The 18,624-nt window shown below is 42.5% G+C and overlaps 1 protein-coding gene across 5 annotated transcripts in view; it reads left to right on the top strand.

Annotated features, from left to right (window-relative positions):
• LOC116968826 (collagen alpha-1(II) chain) overlaps positions 1-18,624 on the top strand; it is a 75,488-nt gene that overhangs the window by 5,657 nt on the left and 51,207 nt on the right. For all 5 annotated transcript variants that reach the window (XM_033015747.1, XM_033015749.1, XM_033015745.1 and 2 more), the window contains 11 exons: positions 3,100-3,132; positions 3,711-3,743; positions 3,854-3,907; positions 4,128-4,229; positions 7,269-7,346; positions 13,672-13,716; positions 13,871-13,924; positions 14,687-14,740; positions 14,844-14,897; positions 15,818-15,871; positions 16,451-16,504. In XM_033015747.1, the coding sequence (XP_032871638.1) occupies positions 3,100-3,132; positions 3,711-3,743; positions 3,854-3,907; positions 4,128-4,229; positions 7,269-7,346; positions 13,672-13,716; positions 13,871-13,924; positions 14,687-14,740; positions 14,844-14,897; positions 15,818-15,871; positions 16,451-16,504 (615 nt within the window). The remainder of the gene's footprint in view (positions 1-3,099; positions 3,133-3,710; positions 3,744-3,853; positions 3,908-4,127; positions 4,230-7,268; positions 7,347-13,671; positions 13,717-13,870; positions 13,925-14,686; positions 14,741-14,843; positions 14,898-15,817; positions 15,872-16,450; positions 16,505-18,624) is intronic.

Here is an 18,624-nt window from a genome sequence, read left to right as displayed (position 1 = left end):
AGAACTGTCCTTGACGATGGATCAAGTGCAGTCCCTCTTGCAAGCCCTGGTCCGAATACTGACAGGTCCCCACCTGAGTAAAGCCACTGGCCTTTGTCAGGTTATATTCGTTGATCCCAATCACTGAGCTGTTGATCCCACACACTACAGCTATTGGTCCTAGTCCAAGAAAGGTCACACACCTTTTCCAAAATACAGTCTTTAACGCAATTAACTACTTATATTGATCCTGCCCCTATTAAATCATTGACCTTGGAAGGAGTAAAATCAGTGATCCTGTCTTAAATAATGTGAATGATCTTTCTCTGCCACAGTCATTGGCACTGCCTTGACATGGTAAAATGACATAGAAGGAGGCTACTCCTGCACATCGACTTTGCACAAGCTCAGAGATATCTCATTCCTCCACAAAATGTCCCTGTAACTTACCCTCCCCACAATCCCAGCAGTTTTCCCCCAGATTTCACCACTCACCTACACACGAGAGAAAAACGTACAGTGGCAACTGACCTCCCAATGTGTGTGACGTTGGTGGTAAATGGAGCAACACAAAGGAAACTGACATAATCACAAGGAGGGTGTGCAAATTCCCCCCCCACACACACACACACACACACACACACACACACACACACACACACACACACACACACACACACACACACACACACACACACACACACACACACACCATCAGAGGTCAGGATTGAACCCAGGTCCCTGGACCTAGCTGAAGCACTACCAGCTGTGCCACCTTGTGCCGTTTATCGATAATGCAATGCAACATCTCCCTAACACTGCCTTAACACAGATCCTGACTCTATCCTGCATACAGCCATCGACCTTACACTGAATGTAGCAGTTGATACCACACTGACCAGATTCAATTGTTCTCCAATTCTGACAGTCATTGAAGCAAAACCAAAAGAAAACTGCATATGCTGGAATATGGGGAAAAATATATATATAAATGCTGGAAGAACACAGCCAGCCAAGCAGCCTCTGCGGAAGGAAAAACCATTCCACACTTCGGGGCAGCGACTCATCCTGACCCGAAACGTTAACTGGTTTGTCTTTACGCAGATGCTGCTTGACCGACTGAGTTCTTGCGACAGTCACGGGTCTTGCCCTGACTGACTGCATTCATGAACTAGTCCTGAATCCGTCCCTTACTGCTGTCTATGGCCTCAGCTTGCCTTCAAGTGTCTTATCCCACCCTGACTGTCATCACTGGCGTTGACCTGAGCTGTTCGCCAGTGCCACCATACGCTGTTCCGAGCAACCTCGGTTTCTTATCGTGACCTCTGATTGTGTCGCGAGTTAAGTGAATGACCCTGTCACGTTCCTAGTCACGAACCATTCCCTATTGCTGTGCGTTTTGCTTTCCCCTGAGTGCATTCACTCTTTTCAATCCCCTTGTTCCAGTACTGTTTTTTAACTCTACTCAGCTGCAGTATTGACCCTTTACCACAAGCTCACCACTGCCCTCATTAATGCCAGTCCCCCCCCACTCTGAGCGCTGTTACTAGTCCTGGACACATGGGGTGACACCTTGAGTAGAATTACCCGATTCCAAGGTGCACAAAAATGCTGGAGAAACTCAGCGGGTGCAGCAGCATCTATGGAGCGAAGGAAATAGGCAACGTTGCCTATTGGGTTTTCGGCCCGAAACGTTGCCTATTTCCTTGGGTTTTTGGCCCGAAAAGTTGCCTATTTCCTTCGCTCCATAGATGCTGCTGCACCCGCTGAGTTTCTCCAGCACTTTTGTCTACCTTCGATTTTCCAGCATCTGCAGTTCCTTCTTAAACACCTGATTCCAATCTCTGTTCTATCTCCAATTACAAATGGAGACTACATCTTGTCCTTGAGACTCTTGAAAGGCGCCCATAAATAAAATTTATTATTATTATTACATCACATAAACTAAAACTAGGTGCAGTTACTGACAGCACTCTCGATGTATTCTCTAAAGGGATGGTGCATTACCCATTTCATTAACCCATTGAAAAAGCTTCAGCAACCCTGCCCTTTCCGATTTCTAGTCCTTAAAATATCTGCCATTGGTGTACCAATGTATAATTTGTGCTAAAAATTCACATGCAACTGGAAAAGGATTAAAATGGAAAGCAGCACAATATATGGACATTCAGACATTGCAGTTAAAAAAAAAACACCTGTATACAATGAAATGAGCTCAGCCACAAACAAAATAGTGGAAATACTTAGCTGGTCAAGAACTAACTATGGAGAAAGAAATGACATTAACATTTCATGTTGAAGCAACAACTCATTTTCTCTCTCCAAAAACGCTGAGTATTTCCAGAATGTTGTTTTAATTTCAGATTTTCAATCAATCAATCAACCTTTATTGTCAGTGGTACACAAAATTGCTGGGGAAACTCAGCGGGTGCAGCAGCATCTATGGAGCGAAGGAAATGGGCGACGTTTCGGGCCAAAACCCTTCTTCAGACTGATGGGGGGTGGGAGAAAGAAGGAAAAGGGGAGGAGGGGGAGGAGCCCGAGGGCGGGAGGGTGGGAGGAGACAGCTAGAGGGTTAAGGAAGGGGAGGAGACAGCAAGGGCTAGCAAAATTGGGAGAATTCAATGTTAATGCCATAAGGACGCAAGGTCCCCAGACGGAATATGAGGTGCTGTTCCTCCAAAATTTATTGTCATCTTGCAAAGCAACAGTTGTACAGTGCAAAATGAGAAGACGTTTCCCAGGGAATACCGGAGCATCGCACATGAAACTTAAACCATTTCACACATAATAACAATAAAAACAATCCAGTCCCTGATGAAACCGTATAAATAGTTCAAAGCAGGTAAAACAGCAACAGTAAAACCAATCATTAAAATGTCCAGGGCAGCTGATTTGAGTGGCCAGTGCCAGAGTTAATAAAATGTCAGTGCAAAGCCGCAGAATCAGGTGACTGTGTACAGAGTGATTGTTTAGCAGCCTCACAGCCTGTGGCATAAAACTGTTTAGCAGTCTGGAAGCATCTTTAGGTTTGGGGGGTTGAAAATAAGCTCTGGGATGCTCTAAGATTGCAATCCTCGTCTTAATTCTTCATGACTTTTTTTTTCAAATTATTTTCAGGGACAGAAAGGTGAACCAGGGGACATTAAAGATGTAAGTCACCTGCACCTTATGAAATATCATTAAAAAATTCTGGTACTTTCTCTGCTTTACATCATTTTACTGCAGCATCTGTTGTGTTAACTCATTGTGAAAACAAATAATTATACACGGGCTTAGTTTAATTATTTGCTGCAATATTTACCAAATCATTGATTTGCATGAAGATGCTGAGGATATGGCCCAATATCTGTGAATAATTCGAAGGTGGACACAAAAATGCTGGAGTAACTCAGCGGGACAGGCGGCACCTCTGGGGAGAAGGAATGGGTGACGTTTCGGGTCGAGACCCTTCTTCAGACCCGAAACGTCACCCATTCCTTCTCTCCAGAGATGCTGCCTGCCCCGCTGAGTTACTCCAGCATCTTGTGTCTACCTTTGAACTAAACCAGCATCTGCAGTTCTTTCCTACACATTATCAGTTTGATTTAAATCATTTGCAATAACAGTTAGATATTTTAAACAATTCATTTTTTTTCAATATGTAGTTGCAATATTCATAATATTGGTAAATTATCACTTCAGCCAGATTGAGGATTGCAAATGTTTACATTACCTTGTATATTTCCCAGGTTGTTGGACCAAATGGACCTCCAGGCCCACAAGTGAGTATCTCACAATAAAAGTTCCTACTCCTTTCAAATTTTATGCCAACTGTTGGGACCTTCGGAAGCATGTTGAATCTCTTCATAATTCTCCTTTACTTCTTCCCTAGGGACCATCTGGAGAACAGGGAGTAAGGGGGTTACGTGGAGAAAAAGGTGAATTGGTGAGTGAACTTTGTAACGCGATCCATAAAATATATTGACCTTGACTTTGTGCGGTCCAGAGTAGGGATCCAGGACAAGGAAGTCTCCATCATTCCCATCAGCAAGAAGTGGATGTTAAACCAGTTCTCCCATCGATTGCACATTCTGATGTTTTCTGCATTATTGTGCGTGATTTTTAAATTTTCCTCTCCAACCTGTTGGTATTCTGTTTGATTGTAGGGTGTGGCTGGTCCTCGTGGCCGAGATGGAGAACCTGGAACTCCTGGGAATCCTGGACCACCTGGCCTACCTGGAACATCTGGCAGGTCTGACTTTGGCGGGGTAAGTACAATTCAAATCGATAGGAGGTCAAGCTGTTCTGCAGTGTGCAACCCAGTCTCTCTGCTCCTCAAGTCCGAATTGTATCGCAGTTGGGTTTTTGCATTAGATTCATTCTCCCCCTTTTACTTTTTAATAATAATAATAATAATAATATCTTTTATTGTCATTGCACATAAGTGCAACGAGATTTGGTATGCAGCTTCCATCCGATGTCATAACTTAAATAACTAATAACATTTAGATTTAGATACCCTGAATTTGTATTTTAATTATAAAACAATTTAAGATAAAACGGACACTCATCCATTGGGTCCATTTTGGGGCTTTAAGAGTCTCTGTCATCCAGTTACATACAATCTTCAGGAAGATCAAAGCCGTCTCAGCGTTCCATGAATGTATTTAAAAGAGTAGATGGGGGGAAAAGGCCAGATTTTCCATCAAAGCCATCCCACTCTTAAATGGTGAGACCTCCGCACACTAAGCCTGCGTTTCATAACCCTTTATCAATTTATTTGTCTCCAGGAGGAATCAAATTCAGGCTATTCCGCACATGTACACTTTTCCAAATGGATTCACCTGATATTGACCAGGAGCTGGGATTCTAACAAAATGTTTCCCCTTACCTAACCCAAGGGTAATGAAGGTCAATTGGAGCACACTCACCAGTTGAGATCACCTAACTCAGCCCAGTCATAGATTAGAACTGGTGATGTTTCTTCCCAGAGGCCATTCGGACTGTAAACGCCTATCTCACCAGGGACTAACTCTACTGAACGTTTTTCCTTCCATTATTTATTATGTAAAAGAATATGTGTGTTATGATTGTGTTTATAGTTTGTTTGGTTGTTTGTCTTTTGCACAAAAGTCCGCGAGCATTGCCACTTTCATTTCACTGCACATCTCGTATGTGTATGTGACAAATAAACTTGACTTGACTTGACTTGTTCATTTTGAACTTATCAAAGGCAGTCACCCCTAAGAATATCTCAAACCAATGACAAATTCTAAACCATATATTTGAATCTGTCTGGTGACCGCCTGCCCTTTGATACAGTCTGGGTCACCCATTCTCTTTCAGTTACTTGTCGGCCATTTTATTTCAAACTTAAGGTTGTAATAATAGAAATACTAGGAATATTTCCCAATAAATAGAACCGTTTATTCATCTTAGACCCAATTTTTTTCCATTGTACCTGTTTTCTTTCACAAATTAATTTCTCAGAAATTATGTTTGGGTGACTGGGATATTTTTGGTATTGGCTCTGACTGCTCAGTTTTAAAAGCCGACACAGTTAATTACAAAGACTTACAAGGACCTTCCACCCTTGAAATTAATAGTATTATTTATAGAAATATGAATTAGCTGAGCCTGTAACAGCTTTATAAAGTGAAAATAGAGATAGAAGTCGGAGTTATATGAACCGATTTTCTTCTTCCATTAATGATCTTCCAAAGTAACTTATTTATATTTGACTATCGAAGCGGCCATCTTAAATGTGATAGATGTTAAAGAAAGAATTCAAAAGACAGATTTTAATTTATATCAGACTTCTTAGAAACATCTCAAAATACTTAGTGTATGATGAATGACCTTAAGTCCAGTGCTTTGTAAAATTTAGGCAGAAACATCAGCTGGTTTTGCGCACAGTAAAACCCAACTAATGAGTCAAAGACAATGAGACTAATTGGCTTGGATGGTATAGCTCAAAGAAAGAAACTTTGCTGGGACATTAACTAAGTTTGCATGAAATGTGAATTTTAAGAACACAGGAAATCAAAAAAAAAAAAAAAGAATTTAGTGGCAAGATCTATTATTGTGAGGGACTACAATTTTTCTCTGATGTATGACACAAATGTAGAAAGTGACAGTAAGAATATTGAAGCTCTTAAATGAGACTGTAAATTGACGTGACTTTAGCAGGAGTAAAATAAGAGATGGTGATCTCGTGTGTTACTTATGGGCCTGTCCCACGTACGTGACTTTTTCGGCGACTGCCGGCACCCGACACAGTTTGCAGCAGGTCCCCGAACATTTTCAACATGTTGAAAATCCAGCGGCGACCAGAACAAGGTACGACTCTTTGGGCGACTACTCACGACCGTACAGGCTTCATTCCGCGACATGTCGCCTGTATGGTCGTGAGTCGTCTCCTCAGTCGCCCAAAGAGTCGCAGCGTCTTTCTGGTCGCCGCTGAATTTTCAACATGTTGAACATTTTCGGAGACATGAAACGACCTATGACGGGTGCCGGCAGTCGGCGAAAAAGTCGCGTAAGTGGGACAGGCCCATTGCTGTTACATGATTACCGCTTTATTCTAAATAAAACAAACCCCTTCTTATGTTCTGCCCCCACAAAGCGCTTCATCTTCAGTTTACCAATCGCTAGTGAGAGTGCCAATTTCCACCAAGTCAAGGACTGTTTTGCACACTAGGCTCACAAACAAAGAATTAGATTGGAACTACCACAAGTATATATTGCATCAGGCCCAACACAGAGTGCAGATTTTTGTAGCCAGGTCTTTCCAAAGAATATAATGCAAATCCATTAGACAATAGACAATAGGTGCAGGAGGAGGCCATTCGGCACTTCGAGCCAGCACCGCCATTCAATGTGATCATGGCTGATCCCCAATCAGTACCCCGTTCCTGCCTTCTCCCCATATCCCCTGACTCCGCTATTTTTAAGAGCCCTATCTAGCTCTCTCTTGAAAGTATTCAGAGAACCGGCCTCCACTGAGGCAGAGAATTCCACACTCACCACTCTCTGAGAGAAAAAGTGTTTCCTCGTCTCCGTTCTAAATGACCGACCCCTTATTCTTAAACTGTGTGTGTGGCCCCTGGTTCTGGACTCCCCAACATCGGGAACATGTTTCCTGCCTCTAGCGTGTCTTAGCTGTTTCCCCCCCAAACAATGGGTTGAGACATTGTGACGTTGTCGTGATATTATGCACGTGGACCTCAGATTTTGTTCACTAGGATGTTCCTGCAAGAGGTGATGAAACCACATCGCTAATTCAAGCTTTTTTTTAACTTCAACAGAGCTTTGCTTCTCAAATGGCACGAGGGTTTGACGAGAAAGCAGGAGGTGCTCAGATGGGTGTCATGCAAGGACCAATGGTAAGAAAGGCGTTTATTTCCTATTTCCTATCATAATTCATATAACCATATAACAATTACAGCACAGAAACAGGCCATCTCGGCTCTACAAGTCCGTGCCGAACACTTATTCTCACCTAGTCCCATCTACCTGCACTCAGACCATAACATTCCATTCCTTTCCCATCCATATACATATCCAATTTATTTTTAAATGATAAAATCGAACATGCCTCCACCACCTTCACTGGGAGATCATTCCACACAGCTGCCACTCTCTGAGTAAAGAAGTTCCCCCTCATGTTACCCCTAAACTTCTGTCCCTTAATTCTGAAGTCATGTCCTCGTGTTTGAATCTTCCCTACTCTCAATGGGAAAAGCTTATCCACTTTGTCAAATTCTAGGAGAATCAATGTTGTATTCAGCTGACACCTCTAGTCTCTATTGATTGTAATTATATAAATAAGCTGTAATCAAACTTTTACAATTGCCATATATTTGCATCTTGATATCTGAATCCATTTACATAATGAGGTTATGTATGCAATGTTAAAGATCAGGTGATAGGAGTACAATTAGGCCATTCGGCCCATCAAGTCTACTCCTCCATTCAATCATGGCTCTATCTCTCCCTTCTAACTCAATTCTCCTGCCTTCTCCCCATAACCTCTAGTATGTAGTATTAAACTAGTATCTATACATAGTCCTCCGAGTGTATCACTCAATTACTATCCATCATATCTCACCATTCATACACAGTCCCATATCTTCCTGTTGTACATAATATTCAATTTCCATTTATATTTGTAAAAAATAATTAACTGTTCCCATGAATACCCATCCACTACTTTCTCTGACTTCCCATTCTGAGAAGAGTGCATTTATTTTTAATTCATCTCTTTTATTTCATTACCTGACCATATATTATTTCCTTTTGCTTTTTCAGGCAGACTAACAATTCTCCTTGTAGTTACCTCAGGCTTGCTAATTGAAGGACCCTTTGTACCTGGGCTAGTTTTTGATCTCTATCTGTATTCACAGCTCCAACACGTACTGTTGTCTTGTATCTCAGAATCTCTCATTTTCATGTCCACTGCTACTTTCTGCTACATATAAGGTTTAGGAGTCTCTGCTCAATTGCACTGACAAATTTCAAACATAGCTCACCCAAAATCAGCATGACCAGTGCAAAATATTGAAAAATATTCAGGTAATAATTCAAAATAAGTGGGAGATAGTCTCGACAAGATTGCTCTGACTGGATGGGCCAAATGGCATCCAGCAAGTTGAAATTAGTTTAGTTTAGAGATACAGCGGGCAAACGGGCCCTTTGGCCCACCGAGTCCTCGCCGACCAGCGATTCCCGTACACTATCCCATTGCACACTAGGGACAATTTACAATGTAACCAAAGTCAATTAACCTGCAAACCTGGACGTCTTTGGAACTTTGTGAAGTTTTTTGCTAGATTTACAAACTATTGCAGTGAATGCCAACACTGCCAAAAATAACTTGCTGTGTCCCTGACTGTATTCATTACCTTTGCGAGCTGCAGCGAATTGTAACAATGTACAGGCCTTGAAGGAGGGTCTTAAAATTCATTTATACTTTAGGTGCATTTAATTTTTTTTTTTAATTTCAATAAGATGCTAACTAATGTACACAAATGTGTACTGGTAAATTATTCAGCATTGCCTCCACAGACATTCTCAAATATTGAGAACAAGTTTGCACAGAGTTTAGAAAAAACTTAAGGGTACTTAATCCTGATTGTACTGACTTCTGGCAGATTTTGCATTCGGCAATATGGAAATATATTTTGGTGTAAACCAGAGGGAGAAATAATTCCCAATTACATAATGACACACAAATAAGAGGCCACTTATTCAACTTAAAGTTCCACTAAAATTCAAAGCTATTAAGTGCATCTTTTGGAATTTGTACCTTTTGGTCTCATTTATATTCTGAACATGTTGCATTTAAGTTCCATCTTGTGCCAGCCTTCGACACAGTATAAAATTCCCAAGCATTCCGATTTTCCATTGAGGTTGAATCCTCCAAATTCCTCCAGTCTGCCTATTGAAAGCAATCCAGAATATATTGAATGCAAATCTGGACACTATTTATCTTTGCATATTGCATTAATCCAAAATGAATTAACTGTATGTCATTTCCAGCATTATGTAGATATTCCTGTTATGATCCTTTACGTTGGTTATATTAGACGGCTATATCAGTTATATTAGACGGCTGCAAAACAAATTTGTTTTCCCAATTTGTAAAATACTTTGAGGATAGGATGGGGATCCAAGTTCGTGTTACAGTATTGCCCCATGATAATCAGGGGCTGGGAATGGCAGGAATATTCCACTGGGATCAGGGGGAAATGATAAGCAACATGATGGGATAGAAATCAACAAAGATCCACTGTGATAGGAATCGGCAGTATCCCACTGGGATAATTGGATAAGGATCCATGGCATTCCACTGCACCCAGGAATAGGGATATCCCACTTTGGAATTAGCAATGTCCCATTAGGATCATGGAATAGAAACCAATGTTCCACTGGGATCATGAGATAGGGGGTCAGATGTTATCACCTGGGTTCATAGGATAGAGATCGATGGTGTCTCACTGAAACTATGAAATAGGGATCACCAATGGGTTGGGATTCATTAATGTCTTACTGATATCATGGAACAGCAATACCCCACTGGATAATATGATAGGACAAAGTGCTACTCCACAGGGATCAGAGGATAAGGATAAGAATATACAGTAGCAGTTGAGAGGTCATGTTGCAGTTGTATAAGATGTTGGTGAGACCGCATTTAGAATATTGTGTTCAGTTCTGGGCACCGTGTTATAGGAAAGATATTGTCAAGCTTGAAAGGGTTTAGAAAAGATTTACGAGGATGTTGCCAGGACTAGAGGGTGTGAGCTATAGGGAGAGGTTGAGCAGGCTGGGTCTCTATTCCATGGAGCGCAGGAGGATGAGGGGTGATCTTGTAGAGGTGTATAAAATCGTGAGAGGAATAGATCGGGTAGATGCACAGAGTCTCTTGCCCAGAGTAGGGGAATCGAGGACATAGGTTCAAGGTGAAGGAGGAAAGATTTAATAGGAATCTGAGGGATAACTTTACACCCACACAAAGGGTGGTGGGCGTATGGAATGAGCTGCCAGAGGAGGTAGTTGAAGCAGGGACTGGATAGAGACCGTTAGACAGGTATATGGATGGGACAGGTTTGGAGGGATATGGACCATGCGCAGGCAGGTGGGACTAGTGTAGCTGGGGCATGTTGGCCGGTGTGGGCGAGTTGGGCCGAAGGGCCTGTTTCCACACTGTATCACTCTATGACTCTATCAGCAAAGTCATACTGGGGCCATGGGAGAGGGGCCACTGAGATAACAGGATGGGAAATAACAATGTCCCACTGGAATAGTGGGATAGGAATCGGCAATGGCCCACTGAGATTGTGTGTAGGAAGGAACTGCAGATGCTGGCTTACACCAAAGGCGGACACAAAGTGCTGGAGTAACTCAGCGGGCCAGGCACCATCTCTGGAGAGAAGGAATGGGTGACATTTTGGGTCAGTCTGAAGAAACGTCACCTATTCCTTCTCTCCAGAGATGATGCCTGTCCCGCTGAGTTACCCGAGCATGTTGTGTCTGTCCCACTGAGATTATTTATCCCCATTCACTGATGTCCCTCTGCTGCTTTTGCACAATGGGGTCAGCAAACCCACACTGGGAAAAGGGACTAGAAATGAGCCACTGTGACCTTGGAATAGGGATCAGTAATATCCCACTGTGATCATGGGATAGGTATAATATTGCCCCACCAGAGTCACGGGACTATAGTTCACCAATGTCCTGCTAAAATCATGGGATCAAGTTGAAATGATGTCCGACTGGTGTCATAGAATAAGGGTGAGCATGTTCTACTGGGTGTGTATGAAGGAACTGCAGATATCATTTATATCTCACTGCCATCATGAGATTAGGATCATGGGGTTTGGGTTCAGCAATGTCCCGATGGGATTGTGAATTGAATTGAATTGAATTGAATACAAGCCACAGTGAAATTATTTGCTAGGTGCTTACAAAGTTACAAATTCTCCCCCCCCCCCCCCCCCCCCCCCAGATTATAGTATAGGAATCATGCATTAATCATTTCCTACACTCCACTTTCCATGCATTGTGAAACATTTCTGTCAGGGCGCAGGCATCTTTACCTGTCTTTCCTTGAGAGTCTTCTTTGTATAACCTGATAAATCCCTAACCTCATTACCTTGTATAACCTTATACATCCCGAACCTAATTACATGCCTCCTCGCCTGTGATGTTTTTGATTCAAGCACTATTCCAAACTCGCTCCAACACTTTTCTTTCTGTATCCCCTTCAAATTTGTTCATCAGTCTCAATTCCACAACACTCCTCTTTGTGTGCTGATCCTTTTTTTTAAAAGCATGGTAGTTAATCCTCAACAAAGCTGACATTCCTGAGCTTGATGTTGTGACGAGAGTTGTCGTGCTCTGAGTTGCAGTCTGCCTCAGGAATGTGCTGTTAGGAGTTTTCTGCACTTCATGTTCTTCCCATGTATGCAACCTCTCTCTACATTGCACTGCTGCCTGTCTCAGTTCTCAGTTCTTTCTGCCCTCCTTTAGCACTCATGTCAGCCACGGCTTTCCACATGCTTCTGGAAAGCAACTGTTCGAATGGCACGATCTTTATAATCTGTCGTTGGTGTTTGAAATTGAATTATGTTCGGGTTTCATACTTGAAGTTGCCATTTCACTAACATTATCATGTCAAAAAACATTTGGTGAAAATAGTATTCATTCCATAATGCCCCGATACCCAAATACACAGTCCAGGGTGTGGACACTGTAACAGGCGGAGTTCATTCCGGGTTGTATGATGCAAATTTCAGAAGGTTCTCAATGAGAAGATATCAGTATATTAAGCATAAAACCAAGCATGAATTTCACCATCTCTGTTGTGTTCTTTACATAGTATGTCTGGTACCCTTTACTTGTAATCATCTCTTTGATATGCTTACATTATACTTGACTACAGACCTCCTTATTCTTTCCATTTCTATTTCCTGTTGTTTAATTCAGATTCAGATTCAACTTTAATTGTCATTGTCAGTGTACAGTACAGAGACAACGAAATGCACTATAATACAATTATACATATAATATCAGAATCAGAATCACACTTTATTCGCCAAGTATATTTTGCAACATACGAGGAATTTCATAGATATAAGTATAACATATAAGTATAATACTAGTACAGGGTTTTTGCACCTTATATTCACATTTTTCTAGCATTTTCACAGGTTCTCTCGAGACAAAAATCATTAAACACAGTCTCTCACTGGGCCCTCAGTGTCTGTCCACATCACATACAAACTTGTCAACTTCCTATTTTAGAAATGCATCTGTATATAGCCATTATTTATCACCTATATCCACATCCCCATATATATGTACCCATTTGCATCTATGGTGACATATGCACTGATTTATAATCACTCATCCCAAGACACTCCTTCATAAACACCTATTCATAGTTAACTACATCCAATTCACTATCCACACACAGCCAACATGATGTAGACAAAGCTCCTGTTATACATACTCATCCATAACTACTTTTAATCACATCACTCTCTTTACATAGATGTCCCCAAACCAATCCATCTATAACTGTATACCCAGCTCCTCTCTGCTCGCATTCTTTTCTGACCTATACAACTCTCCATGCACAAGCCCATCCAGAAGTACCTGGAACCAAACACTTCTATCCCATTTTAATGTTCCTGACCATTTCAGCATCACCATCTATCACTGTTTATTAAGCTTTAAGTATCCACGCCCATATCTAATACCAACCAGAAACAATAGTTTAGAAATACAGCATGGAAACAGGCCCTTTGGCCCACCGAGTCCGCGCTGACCAGCGATCCCCGCACACTAACATTATCCTACACACACTGGGGACAATTTACAATTTTACCAAAGCCAATTAACCTACAAACCTTTACGCCTTTGGAGTGTGGGAGGAAACCGGAGCTCCCGGAGAAAACCCACACAGGTCACGGGGAGAACGTACAAACAGGCAGTACCCATAGTCGGGATGAAACCTGGGTCTCTGGCGCAGTAAGACAGCAACTCTACCACTGTGTCACCGTGGCCGCCCACAATCGTTTCTGGTCCCAGACATCCACATTGTTACTCCAGATCTGTGGATAACACCACCGCATACATATATCTTGAAGTATTCAAAATGGCCGACTTCTGCCAACACTAACTCATCCTGTGCTTCATTTGCAGGGCCCCATGGGACCTCGTGGACCCCCAGGACCCACAGGTGTTCCCGTAAGTATTGATGCTCTGACACAATTCTGCAGGTTGTGTAAAGTTATGAACATAATACGCGACTATCTGCAGGGAAATTTGATTTAAAATTGAAGAGAATCCTGCATTTTAGTTCTCCTGCGATGTATCACTCTTGGATTTCTTCTGTTGACAGGGTCCCCAAGGTTTCCAAGGGTCTGCTGGAGAAGCTGGTGAATCTGGTGCTGCTGTAAGTATCCCAGACAAGACAACTGAATCAATTGATGCTCAGATTGCAGAATGAATGTGATTCAGTAAAAGGAAGATCTTTACTCTGGGATCTCTTTGAAGGTTTTTCAATATTGTGACGTTAAATGATGTCTTCAAGGAGAAAATGTTAGTTTAGAGATACAGTGCTGAAATAGCCCACCGATGCCGCGTCGACCAGCGATCCCCGCACACTAACACTATCCTACACACACTGGGGACAATTTACATCGATACCAAGCCAATTAACCTACAAACCTGTACGGCTTTGGAGTGTGGGAGGAAACTGGAGCTCCCGGGGAAAACCCATGCAGGTCACGGGGAGAACGTACAAACTCCGTACAGACAAGCACCCGTAGTCGGGATCGAACCCGGGTCTCTGGCGCTGTGAGGCAGCAACTCTACCGCTGCGCCCTTGTCTTCTGAGGGCTCTGAAATCTTATCCATTGAGCAGTTGAAAAACAACACTAGGAAGAGCCCTGCTTCATTCCACATCATGGGGCTATGGGTAGTGTTATGGGGATAGATGTTGGGGATCTATAGTTAATAGTAGGCAGGTGAGTGGAATGGAGAATTGACATTTATTTAAGCTGTCTTTGGCTCTTGACTAAGTTTGCATGTTATCATTCACATTGCTGTTAAACAGCTTTCATTTTGGAGGAGGGGTGGGGGGGGGACCATCATGGTCCGAGGATAAATAAACTTGTGCGATTCTCTCTAGTAAATGATTGTTTCTTTGTTGCAGGGTCCCATGGGTCCCCGTGGTCCTCCTGGACCTTCTGGCAAACCTGGCGATGATGTAAGCAGTTGATTTAGTTGGTCAGAGTTTTAATTTGAATTTCAGACTGTCCTGCACGGTCCTATTCAGGAGGATTAATGGATAATCCCTATTTATTTCACAGGGTGCGGCTGGAAAAGCTGGAAAACCAGGAGACCGTGGAGCTCCAGGACCACAGGTACAGTGGAATTCTGATCTAAATTACAAATGAAACAAAATCGCATGACACTAGTTGACAGGCTTGTTTGCATATGTGATCTGCACTTTGTTGTCAAGCTGGCAGATAAATTATCTGGATGGACATCGTTAAATGAAGCACAAGAAACAGAAATTCGAGGAAGACAAGGTTGATCCATTTCCGGTAGTTAGAAAAACCCTTAAAACCAGTTATCTACCTGAGCAGTTCAAATTACACTGACTCCACTGATAATACAGACCCCTCAAAGTGAGCTATTCTGCCCTCTAATAATCTTCCTCCATAATCTAGGCAAACATTTTTATCCTATTTATGTTCTGCAATGTCTTTTTTTTTTTGTCCAAGTCGTATTTCTATTTTCTATTTCAAAATCTTGTGTTAGTTAGGCCATGTTAGTTACTTCAAGCCAATGCCTGATAATCATTACAAAACAATATTACAGTACTCGCATTATAATTTAATATAGACTCGTATTACAGCATTCTTGTAAATGCTACCTAGAGAGCCTTTTTACTTGAAGGTGTGTGCATGTTGTCGACAGTCAACACATAACAATCAGTATAGGTAGAAATGTTTCGGTAACGTCAGCAAAACAGTATGAAGCATTTTACCAAAGTACATTATTAGACTTCATATGCAAACAAGTTAGCGTTATATGACCATGGTATGAAATTTCATAAGCATGAAACCTGTTCTATATATTGTTAATCGCAAATGAAAATAAGTAGTGGCAATATTTTGCTCCAAAATGAATCAATTATGTTATGCCCTGAAGATTATTCTCCTTCTTATTAAGAAAACACATTACAGTAAGGAACAGGAAGTGGCTAAAACAAAATGATTGAATTTAATTTTGCTGAAACTTTACCTCACATGTTGCTTTTCTCCTTTTATCTCGCCAGGGTGCTCGCGGTTTCCCAGGAACCCCAGGTCTTCCAGGTGTCAAAGGTCACAGGGTCAGTACCTCAGTTATAACGCCAGTCTGGAGGTCCTCAAATGTCTCCAAACATGTGATATGCTGATCTCTTTATTGTTAAGGATAAGGGGGAAGTCTTTTAGGACCGAGATGAGAAAAAAGAAATTCACACAGAGAGTGGAATTCTCTGCCACAGAAAGTAGTTGAGGCCAGTTCATTGGCTATATTTAAGAGGGAGTTAGATGTGGCCCTTGTGGCTAAAGGGATCAGGGGGTATGGAGAGAAGGCAGGTACAGGATACTGAAGCCTACCTGAAGCGTTTTCAAGAGAGAGTTAGATTCAGCTCTTAGGTCTAAAGGAATCAAGGGATATGGGGGAAAAAGCAGGAGCGGGGTACTGATTTTAGATGATCAGCCATGATCACATTGAATGGCGGTGCAGGCTCGAAGGGCTGAATGGCCTACTCCTGCACCTATTGTCTATGTTTCTATGATTTAAAAAAAATCAATAGCAAATTAAGTAGAAAACCCGTGCTTCAAAGCTGGACACATTTCAGTCTTTCTTTAATTGAACAAAGATAACTTTGGCCTTGATATGTTGTTTTCTCTTTACCTTGCAGGGGTACTCTGGTCTTGATGGAGCAAAGGGTGAGACCGGTGCCGCAGGTGCAAAGGTACGGAAGACGCATCAGTATTTCATTGACGTGTGACTTGTCTTGTTAGATTTAGTATTCTGAAACTATCTTCTGGAATTCTTCTCTGAGCAGAGCAGTTCCATTTGGGACGGGGTCGATTCCAATCTGGAACAAGCTTGTTCAGAAATGTACCATGTTGGGGATGGGGCAGTTAAAATTTGGGTTTAAGAAGGAACTGCAGATGCTGGAAAATGGAAGGTAGACAAAAGTGCTGGAGAAACTCAGCGGGTGCAGTAGCACCTATGGAGCGAAGGAAATAGGCAACGTTTCGGGACGAAACCCTTCTTCAGACCCGAAATCCTGAAGGAAATAGGCAACGTTTCGGGCCGAAACCCTTCCGGGTTTCGGCCCGAAACGTTACCTATTTCCTTCGCTCCATAGATGCTGCTGCACCCGCTGAGTTTCTCCAGCATTTTTGTCCAGTTAAAATTTAGGGATTGGTCTGACTGTATATAAACAGGCAAGTTTGTATGTCGAGGAACAAGTGTCTAAAGAAAAAAAAAACCTCTGGGATAGGCTGACATTTCACAATCTGGAACAAGCCTGTGATATGATGTTTTATTCTGAGATAGGCCTGTGAGTGGGATTTGTCAGTTTTGAATGATGTCAATCCAGTCTGTATTCTAGTCAGTAGCTTAGTTTGGAACAAGCAGGTACCGTGGGCTGGATGAGGCAAGATGACTCTCTAGTGGGAAGGAATTCACTTTTATTTTGCCGGGAACTCGTTGGGAATCATTTATCAGCACCCCTTCACCAGAAAGGGCCGCAATCCATTGAACAGTAGGAACACCATTTTCCACTGCTCTCTGCAGATCAAGTATGCACAGTGGCGGACTGGCCAGGGTGTCAGCTTGCCCGATGGCAAGTAGGCCCCTGATGAAGTGGGCCCCCTATATCAAGTGGGCCTGTGACGAAGTGGGCCCCCTTTGTCTCCTGGCAACCAATATTTTTAGACCCAGTCCGCCACTGAGTATGCACCACTACATTTTCCTCCTCAGTTGAGGTAGGCATCCCAAATAGGTTTGGCCTAGAAATTGAATGTCACCCTTATGCCCCTGTCCCACTTAGGAAACCTGAACGGAAACCTCTGGAGACTTTGCGCCCCATCCAAGGTTCCCGGAGGTTCCCTGAGGTTTTTGTCAGTCTCCCTACCTGCTTCCACTACCTGCAACCACCTGCAACCTCCGGGAACCGCACGGAAACCTTGGGTGGGGCGCAAAGTCTCCAGAGGTTTCCGTTCAGGTTTCCTAAGTGGGACGGGGGCATTCATGGTTGTGCCAGGGCGACATTCCTGCCCTCAGTCGGAACACCAAATCAAAGAAAATTGTGAGGCTGTGAAAATGTACTTTTAAAAAATAGTTTGGGTGCTTTTCACCCTGCTCCCTGCAATAAAATACAATCTGTATAGTGCCCAACAACAGCGACCCAATCATTTTATTGTTGCTGTGTGTTTGCTGGTCAGAATCATGGGACGTGTATCATTGCCCCAACGTAGCAGTCTCCATAGCAACCAAAGTGGGTTGGGTACCCATGGCTTCAGTGGATATAGCTTTTCCTCCCCATCCCCTCCACCCCCTACCTCAACAATATTCAGCAGAGGTCAACCACTATGTGTCCCATCTTCATCACTTTGCTGGGCCTACCTGTAATAATTATTGTGAGACCGAACTATGGTATGTGAAATAAACAGAGCAACAGGTGAAATGCACACAGCTACATGTTCAAGGTCTTCGATTACACCTTTTTAATTAATGTCTCCTTGCCAACTTGCTGTGGAGTTTGCTGCTGGTATTACTGGGAGCAAAAGTGAAGGTTGTATGTTGCATATTGCTTGTTCCAACTTCAGCTTGTGAGGCAGAGGTGACTGTGTTTCACATTGACAACATCATCACATGCACAAATGATGCCAGGAAAGCATCAACAGCATTAAGGTCAATTGTATCCTGAGGTACCCAGCTCTATGTCCCAGATGGGGCTGACTTTCAGGAATAAATGGGCCCCTAAAACATTCACAAAATAGCTTTAATGTGCATAAAGAGGGGAAAACTACGCACTTCAGCTTAATTTACGGCATTCATAATTACTTTGGAATCATAAAC

Source organism: Amblyraja radiata, chromosome 46, assembly GCF_010909765.2.
Source record: "Amblyraja radiata isolate CabotCenter1 chromosome 46, sAmbRad1.1.pri, whole genome shotgun sequence".
In the NCBI taxonomy this organism is placed as follows: Eukaryota; Metazoa; Chordata; class Chondrichthyes; order Rajiformes; family Rajidae; genus Amblyraja; species Amblyraja radiata.
This window is presented reverse-complemented; position numbering and strand designations above follow the sequence as displayed.